The sequence below is a fragment of the Megalobrama amblycephala genome, linkage group LG14, assembly GCF_018812025.1.
Source record: "Megalobrama amblycephala isolate DHTTF-2021 linkage group LG14, ASM1881202v1, whole genome shotgun sequence".
NCBI classification, from domain to species: Eukaryota; Metazoa; Chordata; class Actinopteri; order Cypriniformes; family Xenocyprididae; genus Megalobrama; species Megalobrama amblycephala.
In genome coordinates, this window is record NC_063057.1 from 46715501 (window position 1) to 46728566 (window position 13066).

A 13066-nucleotide genomic window follows, 5' to 3' on the forward strand; every position below is an offset into this window, starting at 1 on the left:
GTTTGCAAATAGATTTAAAATTTCATTCTGGATTTTGGGGGATGTGTAATCATGTTTTCTTGTTGACAGCCATTTCTCTAACCAGGGTCATCTTCACATCGTACTTTCAGTAACTGGTTTAACTTAACCTCTTCAGCTGTATGGCCCCTAAGAGCAGCTCCCTGGCATGCCAAGAGCTGTACAGAGCCCACAATTTTCATGAGACACCGTCTTGATTCCTGTTGCTGTGCAGCTTTGGCTGAAGATAACTGGACATCTACTGGTTTTGTTTTTTGGCAGTGGGTAGTGATGGCAACTTTGTGTGCAATGCTTTGGACATGTTCTGCAAATTTTTGAGTTGCCTTTTTCCAGTTTCAGAAACCAGTTTTGACAAATGTTGGTTCTGCATTCTTGGCCAAATTAGATTTTTCATGCCCAAAAGCTTGAGCACAGAAATAAAATATAGGATTCCATTGACTCCTGGACTGTAGTGAAGCCAAGGAAAATCATGGTACCACTTTTCTTGGAACTATAGCGTTTTGTTGGTGAGCTGCTGCACAGCTCTTGGGTTCAGATGCCTCGGATGCACGCATCGACACATGGCAGGCTCTCTGTGTCCTGCTCGGTCCTGCTCCTCTGTGGCGATGATGGCATGTGGTTAAAAAATCATAACAAATGTATTTGAAAGTGGGCGGGGACACAAACAGGATTTTGAAAAGTGGTGAGACATGTCCCCCTTGTCCCCTGTGGAATGCCATTTGCTGACGTGACGCAAGTGAGATAGTCACTTTTTTTTGTTTTGTTTTTTTATTTACAGTTTTTAGAGAAGTGCATGCCATGACTAATGAAGTCATTGTATTTAATGGTGCAATATGTAATATTTTTGAGGTAAAATATCCAAAATCCACTAGGCCAGTGTTTTATATATTTTGTTCACTTGAGTACTTACAATATCCCAAATGTTTCCAACTATTTGTAAATCGTGAGAAAAACTGCAATTTTAACCAGGCTCTGTGACATGTGAGGAGTCGCCTGTCAATTGCGTCAAACCCGTTACCCTCGGTTTCCGGTTTTATTTTGTAGAAACCATGGAAACGCCAAAGACGCTTTAATATATTACATCATATATCGACTGTTTTGATATATTTATAGACAGAAAACTATTTGTTGTTATATAGCTCAACACATTGAGTCTTATTGTTTAAAATCTATTTTTCTTGATATTTTGCGAATACCATGCTTTACCATGCCTCAGAGAAAAACACTATTTTGTCAAGTAGCTAACATAGCATAATCAGATGCAGCTTTATTTTTAGTAACAGTAATACAGCATTTTCTCAATCATACAATACATTTTAAAATTAATTGGATGCCATTTATCAACACAAGCCATCCAGCTTAATATATTCTAAAATCGATCTATCTTACTGCAGTGTGTCTCAAACAAGTGGCCGCCGAACGAATGCACAGAGTAACGTTATAACATAATTTTCAAAATACTCATATGTATCTAATATAATAAACAGAGCTGCGTTACCTCATACTCATGACCGGAATAGTAGAAGCCACGACGTCGACTGTGGCATAATAAATGTTCAGCTGCTCGTGAGGTGCGTGTTGCGCAATCGCTCCAGCGGCCTCGTTCAACTCCCACAACACTCGGTCCTGCTCTGCTTCATACTACAATAACGTTAATAATCGCATCCATGAACATGATTTCTTCCTGAGTCCAGTCCCTATTCTTTTGCACCATCCGTTGAGGTGGAGACCACATATCCCAAGATTCTGCGCTTAAACTTGGCGTCATCAAGCTACGCCTTTGTTTTGAATAGGCTTCTAGCGACCTCTAGTGGACAGAATTATTACATACTGCACCTTTAATACAGTATTTCATGAGTATGTAAAATACAATGCAGTGTAAGTCTTTTTACTCCATTTAGAAGTATATTAAACTATTTGTATGTTCTGTATTTTATTTATTATTTATATATCTATTGAGGATGTTAGTGATGTCCATTTCTTGATCAAATCTTTCTTTTGAGCTGATTTGTAGGGAATCGATTGAGCCGGTTAACAAAATCAAAATCAAATGTGAACACTGCATAATATATAATTAATTCTAAAGTGAAGGTCACTAGTAATGACTGAAGTATTACCAAATCCTTCAGAAGGAATTACTAATCATTTGGATCAGAATCCTAAAGTGAAAAACATGATAACTCTCTCGTAACTACTGGAGTCATTGTAAACTTTTGAGGTTTTTGTAAAGTATTGGATAGTAATAACTCAAGAGTTACTACATCCTTCTAAAGGAACTACTAATTATTTGGATCAGTATTCTAAAGTGAAGATCATGGTAACCCACTTAGTAATTACTTAAGTGTTACCAAATACAGCAGAAGGAATTACTGTACAAAACCCTCAAAAGTTTACAATGACTTCAGTAGTTACTAGAGAGTTATCATGTTTCTCACTTTAGAATACTGATCATTTATCAGTATTCGTTTGTCAGATGAACTCCAACAGTAGTTATATTCAAGACCAGATTGACAACACATTTACCTATGCACTCTTTCAAAAATAAATAAATGCAGTAAAATAGTCATAATTCCACTAAGGTTTGTCCTTTTATTTATAATTTTCATTTGCATTGTGCCATTTCACAACAAGACAGAAATGTATCTAATATTTTGATTCCAAGGTATTAAACTGAATCAAATACATGAGTGTTGCCTCCAAACAGTTGAAATTAGAGTCAGTCTTCCACAACTGCTCAATATTGGAAGCTATAGCAAAGGAGATGGTCCAGCATTCATATGTGCATGATAGAACAAAAACATTTGAGCAAAAAATCAGATTTGCTCCTACATTCATCTGTGGCGTGAACGTAGCCTTGATCTTTTCTGATGACATTTTAAATTGCTGAGCCATTTAAACCTCTTTCCACACAAGGAACACATATAGGATGTCACAACTGCATGACTTTTTAGGTGTATTTGTACGTGTGATTGAAAAAGAAACCTTTTATTACGCTGATCACAATTAAATGACCTTCCTTCAGAGTGAATGCGCAGGTGGTTTTTGAAATTGCTCCTTTCTCTAAATCTCTTACCATACTCAGAACACTGCAATTTCTTTCCAGAATGAATTTGTGAATGACGTTTCAGATCTTTTTGATATGTGAAACTCTTCTTGCACTGAAGACATGTAAAAGGCTTATCTCCAGTGTGAACTCTCATGTGAACTTCAAGGTTTCCTTTTAAATGTGAAACTCTTTCCACACTGAGGGCAGATGAAAGGCTTCTCACCAGTATGAATTCTCATGTGACTCTTAAGGTTACCTTTAAATCTGCACCTCTTTCCACAGTGCTTGCAGATGAAAGGCTGCTCTCCAGTGTGAATTATTACATGCCTCTTAAGGTTTTTTCTGTCTGGGAAACTCTTTCCACATTGATGGCATTTAACCCTCAGGTGCTCCACATTCAGGAATCACACTGGTGTTCTTCGCGGTCAAAAGTGACCGGAGCCCTAAAATTTAATTTTTTTATCCCTCAGCAAAACCAATGTAATTTATTTTTGTTCAATAATATTTTTACTTTTTTATTTTGTATTTTGAGAGAATTTCATGATATTAATTTATATTTATGCAATAATTATGATCAATTTTTCCCATTGAAAATAATACAAAAAAATTTTTTCCTAATATTTTTTCACTATTTTTTTAATACTGCTCTACTTTAGTTTACACCAGTGTCTTGGCTTTTTTAATTATTTTTTTTTTTTACATTTTTTTAGCGCCCCCTGCTGGCAGCATATAGTAATTATGTGCATTGATGCCCTGTGAACACTAGATGCTGTACTGAAAGAAATGTGAATCCCAAGTGAGTCCCTGGACATATTTTCCTCATTTTTGTAGGTTAAGGATATGAATATATATTAAGACAATCTCAAAGACTATTTCTTATCAAGTTTTAGATATATTTTTGTAAGAAATATTGAATCAAAGTGTTAGTGTTTGATTTATGATTACAGTCAAACCTAAACATTGTGTTAGAAAGAGAACACAAAGAAGCATTTTGTTACCCATTTTTTTATTTAGAATTCATAAAAAAATGCCACGTGCAAAAAATAAAATAAAACATTCTCAGAACCATGCAAAGGAACAAGCCTGTATTTCTATTTGCACATTTCATGTGTGTCTGTGTATAGTGGGTATGATGTGTGTAAGTGTGTGTGTGTGCGCTTGTGTGTGAGTGGGTGTGTCTAAATCACACTCTTGATGTTTTAAAGTGTCATCTCTTTACAGCTGTGTACTTTTTTTCAGAATTGTGGCCGATTTGTAGATTGTACACACCAAAATTCTTTGAATTTTTGTGTTTTTGGCAATTTCCTATTGATTTCCTATGGTCGGTCATTTTTTACGACCACTTAGACTTTTCCAATCATGCCCTTATTTTTTTTTTCTGTGTTCGCACACCAATTGACATAAAAGTCACCAAGTTTCAACCCATTTTGAAGAAGCTACAGTTTTTTAAATATTCAAATTAAGATTTTTTTATTATTTTATATTGTACCAAAGGAATATCATGTGTGTGTGTGTGTGTGTGTGTGTGTGTGTGTGTGTGCATGAGAGTGGGTGTGTTTATTCCACTCTTGATGTTTTAGAGTGTCACTTCTTCAATGCTGTGGGCTTTTCCTGCATTATAACTGAATTATTGAATAGATTTCACATATTATTAAAACTTTTCTCTGTGTTACAGACAGTGGTCTATAGGGGGTGTGTGTGTGTGTAAGTGTGTGTGTGTGCGCTTGTGTGTGAGTGGGTGTGTCTAAATCACACTTTTGATGTTTTAGAGTGTCACTTCTTCAATTCTGTGAGCTTTTCCTGCATTATAACTGAATTATTGAATAGATTTCACATATTATTAAAACTTTTCTCTGTGTTACAGACAGTGGTCTATAGGGGTGTGTGTGTGTGTAAGTGTGTGTGTGTGCGCTTGTGTGTGAGTGGGTGTGTCTAAATCACACTTTTGATGTTTTAGAGTGTCACTTCTTCAATTCTGTGAGCTTTTCCTGCATTATAACTGAATTATTGAATAGATTTCACATATTATTAAAACTTTTCTCTGTGTTACAGACAGTGGTCTATAGGGTGTGTGTGTGTGTGTAAGTGTGTGTGTGTGCGCTTGTGTGTGAGTGGGTGTGTCTAAATCACACTTTTGATGTTTTAGAGTGTCACTTCTTCAATTCTGTGAGCTTTTCCTGCATTATAACTGAATTATTGAATAGATTTCACATATTATTAAAACTTTTCTCTGTGTTACAGACAGTGGTCTATAGGGGGTGTGTGTGTGTAAATGTGTGTGTGTGCGCTTGTGTGTGAGTGGGTGTGTCTAAATCACACTCTTGATGTTCTAGAGTGTCACCCCTTTACTGCTGTGTACTTTTTTCAGAATCGTGGCCGATTTGTAGATTGTACAGACAAAAATTCATGAAATTTTTTTTTTTTTGTAAATTTCCCATTCATTCTCTATGGGCCGGTCATTTTTGACCGAAGAACACCAGTGTTACTATTTTTTTCACGACCACTTAGCATGCTCGAATCATGTCGTCAATTTTTTTGTGTGTTCACACCCCAAATGCCACAAAAGTCCCCAAGTTTCGTAACGTTCCGATGAAGCAGTGATTTTTAATAATTCAAAACGCAAAATTCTTCGGTCAGAAATGACCGAAGAGCACCTGAACCCTCAGGTGGTAATTAAGAGATTCTTTACGCGTGAAAGATTTTCCACACCGAACGCATTTGAATGGTTTCTCACCGGTGTGAATTCTCATGTGAGTTTTAAGATTTCCTTTTTGTGAGAAGCTATTCCCGCAAAGTTTGCACGTGTATGGGTTCTCTCCAGTGTGACTTCTCATATGGGCATTAAAGGTTGCTTTATATTTGAAACTCTTTCCGCACTGATCACATGTGTAAGGCTTCTCTCCAGTGTGAAGTCTGATGTGAGTCTTAAGACTTTCTTTAAATCTGAAACTCCTTCCACACTCATGACATATAAAACAGTTCTCTCTTGAATGAACTCTCATGTGGCTCTCAAGGTTATTCTTGCGTCTGAATCTCTTTCCACACTGATCACATGTGAACGGCTTTACTCCAGTGTGACTGTACATGTGATACGTAAGGTTTACTTTTGCTGAAAAGCTTTTTCCACACAGTTTGCAGGTGTAAGGTTTCTCTCCAGTATGAATTCTCATGTGCCTGGTAAGGGTTGATTTTTGAGCAAAACTTCTTCCACACTGTTGGCAGGTGAAAGGCTTCTCTCCAGTGTGAACTCTCATGTGGCTTTTAAGGGGTGCATTTTTAGGGAAATCTTTTCCACAGTATTGGCAGGTATAAGGCTCTCCATTGTGAATTCTCATATGGACTTTAAAGTCTTCATGTTGATTGAAATTCTTTTCACACTTAAAGCATGTGAAACAACTGTTGGATTCAGTCGTCTGAGCTCTTTTTTGTGAGGAAGTTTTTTCAGTCAGAGAGGAATTTTCGGCAGTCATGAAATCATTATGTTTCTCATACTGATCTTTTTCTTTGTTTATATTCAGTACTTCACTCTCTTTCAGTAGCATCAGGTCTAAGGCAAAAAGAGACAAAAACCTCAGTTTAAATGGTACAAAGCAACAGATGTTAAAAAAATTAGACATATAAAGCATTGAAACCAACAACATGGATATGTATTTACTGTAATCACAAATATGTTTAATTCAATATTTTCTTAGTTTTCGGGATGCGTTCTGGAGGAAGTGTTCAAGCTGATGACTCCTTACCAAAACCACAGTTTGGCTTAGGAGAACTGTTTCATTACAGACCTCTCAAATCTACCATTTATGCCTAAAATATAGAAAAATTGTCCTCTCAACTGTTTATGTTTGCAGTAAAACATTATTTGTCAAGAATTTCAGTCAGGATTTAAGCCCCATCTCAGCACAGGAACTGCTTATTAAAGTTACAAATTACCTGCTTTTGGCATTTGTCAAATCTACATCATTCTTCTCTTGCTATTAGATCTTTCGACAACATATATCATGACATTGTCTTGTATAGCTTGAGAATTATGTTGCCATTTGTGGACAAGATTTAGCTTGCATGGTTCAGGTCCTATCTGACCGCTACCACATTATTTCTGTAAATAAAGAGATGTTTCATCAAACACAAGTAGTGCCACATGGTTCAGTATTAGGTCCTTTTCTCCTTCCTCTGAGGGACATTATCATTAGATTTTACTGTTATGCCGATGATATATTTCCTCTTTTTATATTTCCTCACAACCTAACAAAACTGCACAACTCCAAATTAGCAGAGTAATAATGATTTTAATGCACTCAACGTTCTGTTACATTTGACAGTGCTTTCCAAATGCCAAAAGGTGGATATTGTCAAACGTCTGCAAAGAAACCATCAGCCACAAAGAGATGCACTAAACCTACAGAAAACCAATGTCACCATGTTAAAGTCTTGTCATCTGAAAATGTGACAAAATCCTGCTTTTGGATTTAGCTGTGAAGTTCCAGTTCAAAATGTAGAGGATTTTGCCTCCAAACTCTATGCAAATTTCATGCATAAATATAGTGGGATTTTCTGCATCTATGGTTTAATATATATATACTGATGCTCCAGAAGGAAACATGATGCATTAAGAGCAGGGGGTGAAAACTTTTTGAATTTGAAGATCAAGGAATATTGTACCTAATTTGTCATCTAGCAAACATTTAAGTGTCTTCTGTTGCTTCCGAATGGCAGTACTAAATAAAAAAAAAAAAAAAAAAAGATATTTAAACAAAATAAGAAAAAATTGGATATCTTTATCTTGTTCAAAAGTTTTCACCCCTGACTCTTAATGCATTGTGTTTCCTTATGGAGCATCAGTGAATGTTTGAACCTTTTTTTAATAGTGTGTTTGAGTCCTCAGTGTGAAAAGACGGATCTCAAAATCATACAGTCACTGCTGGAAAGGGTTCAAATATGCAAAAGATGGTGGAAAACTGAAGAATTTTCAGTACGTGGAGGATTTTTCTGAAAAATACTGGGCAGTTTAACTGCTCAGGACAAACAAGGGACTCATGAACAACCATCACAAAACAAAACAAAAAAAGTTGTGGATCATCCAGGTAACCACACACAGTATTAAGAATCAAGGGTTCACAAACCTTAGAGTGGGTTGTTTTTATAAATTCAATTTTTTTTTTTTTTTTGTCTTGTGGATCATAATAAACATTTTTTATGTAAAATATAGGTAACACTTTATTTTAGGGTTTTAACTAGTTGCTTATTAGCATGCATATTAATAGAATATTGGCTATTTATTAGTACTTATTAAGCACATATTAATGCCTTATTCTGCATGACCTTATTCTACATTCTTAATCCTACCCAATACCTAAACTTAACAACTACTTAACTAACTATTAATAAGCAGTAAATTAAGAGTTTATTGAGGGAAAAGTAGTAGTTGATATTTTATATATGTTTGCTATACTAAAATGTTACTAAAATATCTTACTTAGGACAGTAAATAAAAAAATAACATGCATATTGTATGATACCTCTTATTTTGTTAAAATTATTTACATTTTCACAGATTCTGCAAGGGGTTCACAAACTTAAGCAACACTGTATATAGGCATAACATAGCTGTTGACATAGCCATAACATAACAACTCCATGATCAGGCAAAACACCGGCAATAGTAAGGATTATGAATGAGTCAGGAAAAAAATAGCAAGTAGACATTTTAATTGTTTATTAATAAACTGGTGTTTTCTGCTGCAAAGATGAAGTTGATGATGCTGCCTTGCCATCTCTGCAGTATAGGAGAGAGAAATGCATTTTCTATTTGAATTGGTTTGTTTAAAAGTAGAGATTTCAAGCTTTCTATAGATATGTTTCTCATGTCTGTGAGGCAAGTAGCCTATATGCTGAGTTTCGGTTCATTTTCATGACGTGCTTCAGTTCAGGGAGACCGAGACAGCAGAAAGCGCATCCTGTTTGTTTTCTTTATTTTACAAAGGCACAATATGTTCTTGTTATTGTGAGTTTACACATATAAAAGAAGCATTTTGACATAGCATTTTAAGCTGTTTCCGCTGTTAACTTTAGAGCGAGCAGCAGCAAAGTTGCTACTACTTACATGTTTCAAATGATAAGTCATATTTGAGGTTGATGGATGATAGGCGAATGTTTGAATTTCCTGCCCAACATACTGTAGTTACCACAAGGACCCCCCTCAAATAACGATCTGTCTATCACAAACCACGTGACTTTGCCACAAGGTTTTTTTTCTCGGACTAACCGACTTGGTCAACAAAGCCTCTTCTAGTCGACTAACGATTTGTTGACTATTAGGGGCAGCCCTACAGATTATTATTTTGTAAATAAAGTGGTCGCAAACAAAGCACTCGCGTCAATTCATAAAATTGAGGTTAAAGGTAGGGTAGGCAACTGGGGGATTGTTACACAATGTAACTACAGAAGAGTCAAGTTTTAAATAGGAAAAATATCGAAACTCTTTGGTCAATTTTTTTTGAGCAAGATGCTATTGGTCTCATCAGATTCAATGAACTATGCTAAGCTATGCTAAAAGTGTTACCGCCAGACCTGGAGATTGGCTGAATGGATTCGAAAACGGTAAAACTCAACTGTTTAACTCTAGGGGAGTTGGAAAATGAGCCTATTTTCAAAAAAAAAGTGGAGTGTTCCTTTAATGGCTTGAATGGTCAGTTGATATTGTGTTTAATATTAAATGAAAAAAATAGCTCTTAGGCTACTGCTGTAATATTCAGATTTTCTGCATGACCTGTCATAATAATGATGACCAACTTGGTGGTAGGATATTCACAGGTGCAACTGAAGGCAGCATTAGCGTTAGTACGTGATCTCAACATATCTGTCCACACGAGGCGACTCGCCCAACGTTAAATAAAACCACTTCAATTAGGCCCTTCATACAACATTATTCAAAAATATAATTTCTGTAGAGGCATTTCAGTAAGGATCAAATGACTGAGTTCAGTTTTGAGAATGAAACCAACCTGTTTGTTCAGCAGTATCTTCTTGTTTCACTCTGAAAACTTCTTCAATATTCACATCTTCAATCTCCTCTTTAATAAACGCCATATTTATAAAAGTATGTAACGTGGATCTCAGTTGCTTCACCAGGAGTTTTTCTGTGTGCTTGGACACTGTGTATAAAATGGGACAAAAAAGATCAAATAATAAATCCAAACCAAATCTCTGGGTGCGTCTCAATCAGCTCCCTAATTCAGTATTCAGCGCACTGGTAATGGAGTGAATCAGAGAGATGATGGTCATAAATAGCCTGATTAGCCCTCTCCAAAAACACTTAAAAAGATTCCACTTTCAGAAAACCATTTGCAGTTAGTTTGTAAAAGTTGTCATTACTTGTCGGAAGTTCACAGTTTTGACCTGAAGGTGATTAAAGCACTTCAAGTGAATAATTTTGTAATCAATCACTGAAAGTATGAAAATATTAAATGCAACAATATAATATGTAATTAATGCAGAGTTCACCATTCTTCACTGTTATTGTGAAAACGATTAAATTCCTAACGCTTTGTATTGAGTTCTTCTTTAGTTTAATGGCGGGCTGGTGTCATGAGAACATGCCGCCACCTACTGTTCAATTTAATTAATTGTATTCTATGCCTTTCTCTTAATCCCTAAAAAAACAACAACAACAACAAAAACGCTGGTGTTCAGCTCCTCCAGCTTCCACCCTGAATCCCTCTAAATCCAACTTTCAATACAATACCAGTATAGTACAATAACTTATATTGAAAAACAGATGTGTATTTAAATCCTATCTCTATTAACCTATTCCTAATAGATATTTCAACACCCTATCTTTATGTTCACTATTGTTTAAATACTGTATTATTTCCCTTTTTTCTGTGTGTATACCTTGTGCAATTAAATATTATATGCTCTATGATTTCTTTTTTCTCTACAATATTTGCATAAATCATTACCAAGAATTGGTATTAATGCCAATTAAGAGTTCAATCCTGTATGATCAAGTTTTGCATTGAGTTAAATATTTAAAATGCTTAAAAACAAACCTTTCATCTGTCAAATGAGTGTAGCGCAACGCAGCATTATGACGTCATCTCACAAAACCAAAATGAAAGTCATGTTCCGTTTTTACAAGCTAAAACAACAAAAGTGCAGAGATGGGCACAAATACATTAAAAAAGTATCTTGTTACAAATTACAAATACTTTCTCATCAAATGTATTTTAAATTATAAGTAATTTGATAACAAAAAAATGCATGCAAAATAATCTGTAACACTATCTGCCAGACGTCAGATGCCAAAAGCAAACAACAGACAGTGCTAATTGTTAAAGTGCCGATAGTTCATGTCTTGTCCTTCAAAATACTGTAATAGTAAACATACATAGCTAAAAGTGAGACTAAGTGTATTGTGATTTTGCATTATTATTCTGCTTGTTAATGTATTATGCAGTAACTTACAATATTGCTCTGAGTGTGTGACAGTGATTCATGTGCATGCATGTCAGTCAGCATGGCATTACACATTGAATTCATAGAGAATTAGAGCTTTATTCAGTCAATTTTAAATTGTGATTTGTATTTAAGTTATTTGATTTGTGATCAGTGTTTGACTGATATTTGTTATAATTGCCTTAAAATATGTGTTCATTACTCCAAATGTTGCATTAAAACACGCGCACGCACGCACACACACACACACACACACACACACACACACACACACACACACACACACACACAGGGCAGCACTGCGCAACTTTTCATTTCTGACAATGGCTTGTCTGGAGAAGAAACAAACAGCCATTCAGATTTTTTATTTGCTATGATGGTAAACAGCACCAAATACAAGAGAACAGAGAAAGAGTCCAGTTTCTTCCTCTGCTATTCACTGTTGCATAGCAAAATAGTATGTTTTTGAGCATTAAATCTGTAACAGCAACTTTGGGCATGTATACAAACATTTACATGATCAGTTTAATTGCCTCTTTTGTATATTATTAGTAAAACGTCTATTTTGTATATTGTTAAACTCTGTCTGCCAATTAAAAATTGTAATTATTTTAATGATTTCTTTGTCCTTTTGACATTAGACTGTATGTTTAGGGCTCAAAATGATTAGCCTCAGAGGAAAAGGTTTTTTCTTCATTCCCTAAAAGCAATGTGTTAAGATAAAAGCAACATAAATCCCAATGCTAGATACATTTCTTAAATTAGAAACCCTACAAGCTAAGATATTTTACAAATCTACAGGTATTGCTCAGGTATTTACACATTATACAGATATTATATTGACAAACCTAGTTATATGACACAATTTCCAACCCCTGGTATAAATGGCTTGACAGTTTTGCATTTTACATCATTGGATGTAGGCCTACATGTATTTAAACATGCGTTTCATCAAGAATTAAAATATGACTACACGCTGACATATGTTGTATTATTTTTGTGTTTTCTGTATGTAAAGTTTTATGCGCTAATTTTAGCGCATGAAGAGGACTTTTATTTTGGTCTTGCGATATATCACGTCATAAGGCTGCGCCGCGCGCCTGCGTCTGTGATTCGTCGGAAGAAAGGTTTGTGCTTTTAAGCCTTTAAAATGTTTAAATAATCGAAACATAACTTTTAGACAAAATTATAGTTTTTTTCTAGATTACTGTTCAATTATTTATTACGGAATGTACTTGTGTAATGCCTTATCTAACATCAGTGAACATGTTTGTGTGCAAAGTGCGTGCCACACGAGTATGTATGTATGTATATGTATGTATGAATTAAATATTACGGTAATTGGTAACACTTTACAATATGGTTCATTAGTTAAACATTAGTTAATGTATTAACTAACATTAACTAATACATTTGTTACTGTATTTACTAATTATTTAACGTTAGTAAATGAAAATACAGTTGTTCATTTTTTGTTCATGTTAGTTCACAGTGCATTAACTAATGTTAAATGTATTAGTAAATGTTGAAATTAACATTAACAAAGAT

The 13066-nt window shown here is 35.0% G+C and overlaps 1 protein-coding gene across 1 annotated transcript; it reads right to left on the bottom strand.

Moving 5' to 3' along the window:
• Nucleotides 1-5520: 5520 nt before the first annotated feature.
• Nucleotides 5521-10211, bottom strand: LOC125245864 (gastrula zinc finger protein XlCGF8.2DB-like). Its single transcript, XM_048156674.1, has 2 exons — nucleotides 10066-10211; nucleotides 5521-6611 (listed from the first exon to the last, which is right to left on the bottom strand). Exons 1-2 carry the CDS (start codon nucleotides 10148-10150, stop codon nucleotides 5698-5700), a joined length of 999 nt encoding a protein of 332 aa, XP_048012631.1. The 5' UTR covers nucleotides 10151-10211; the 3' UTR covers nucleotides 5521-5697.
• Between the last annotated feature and the right edge of the window lie 2855 nt (nucleotides 10212-13066).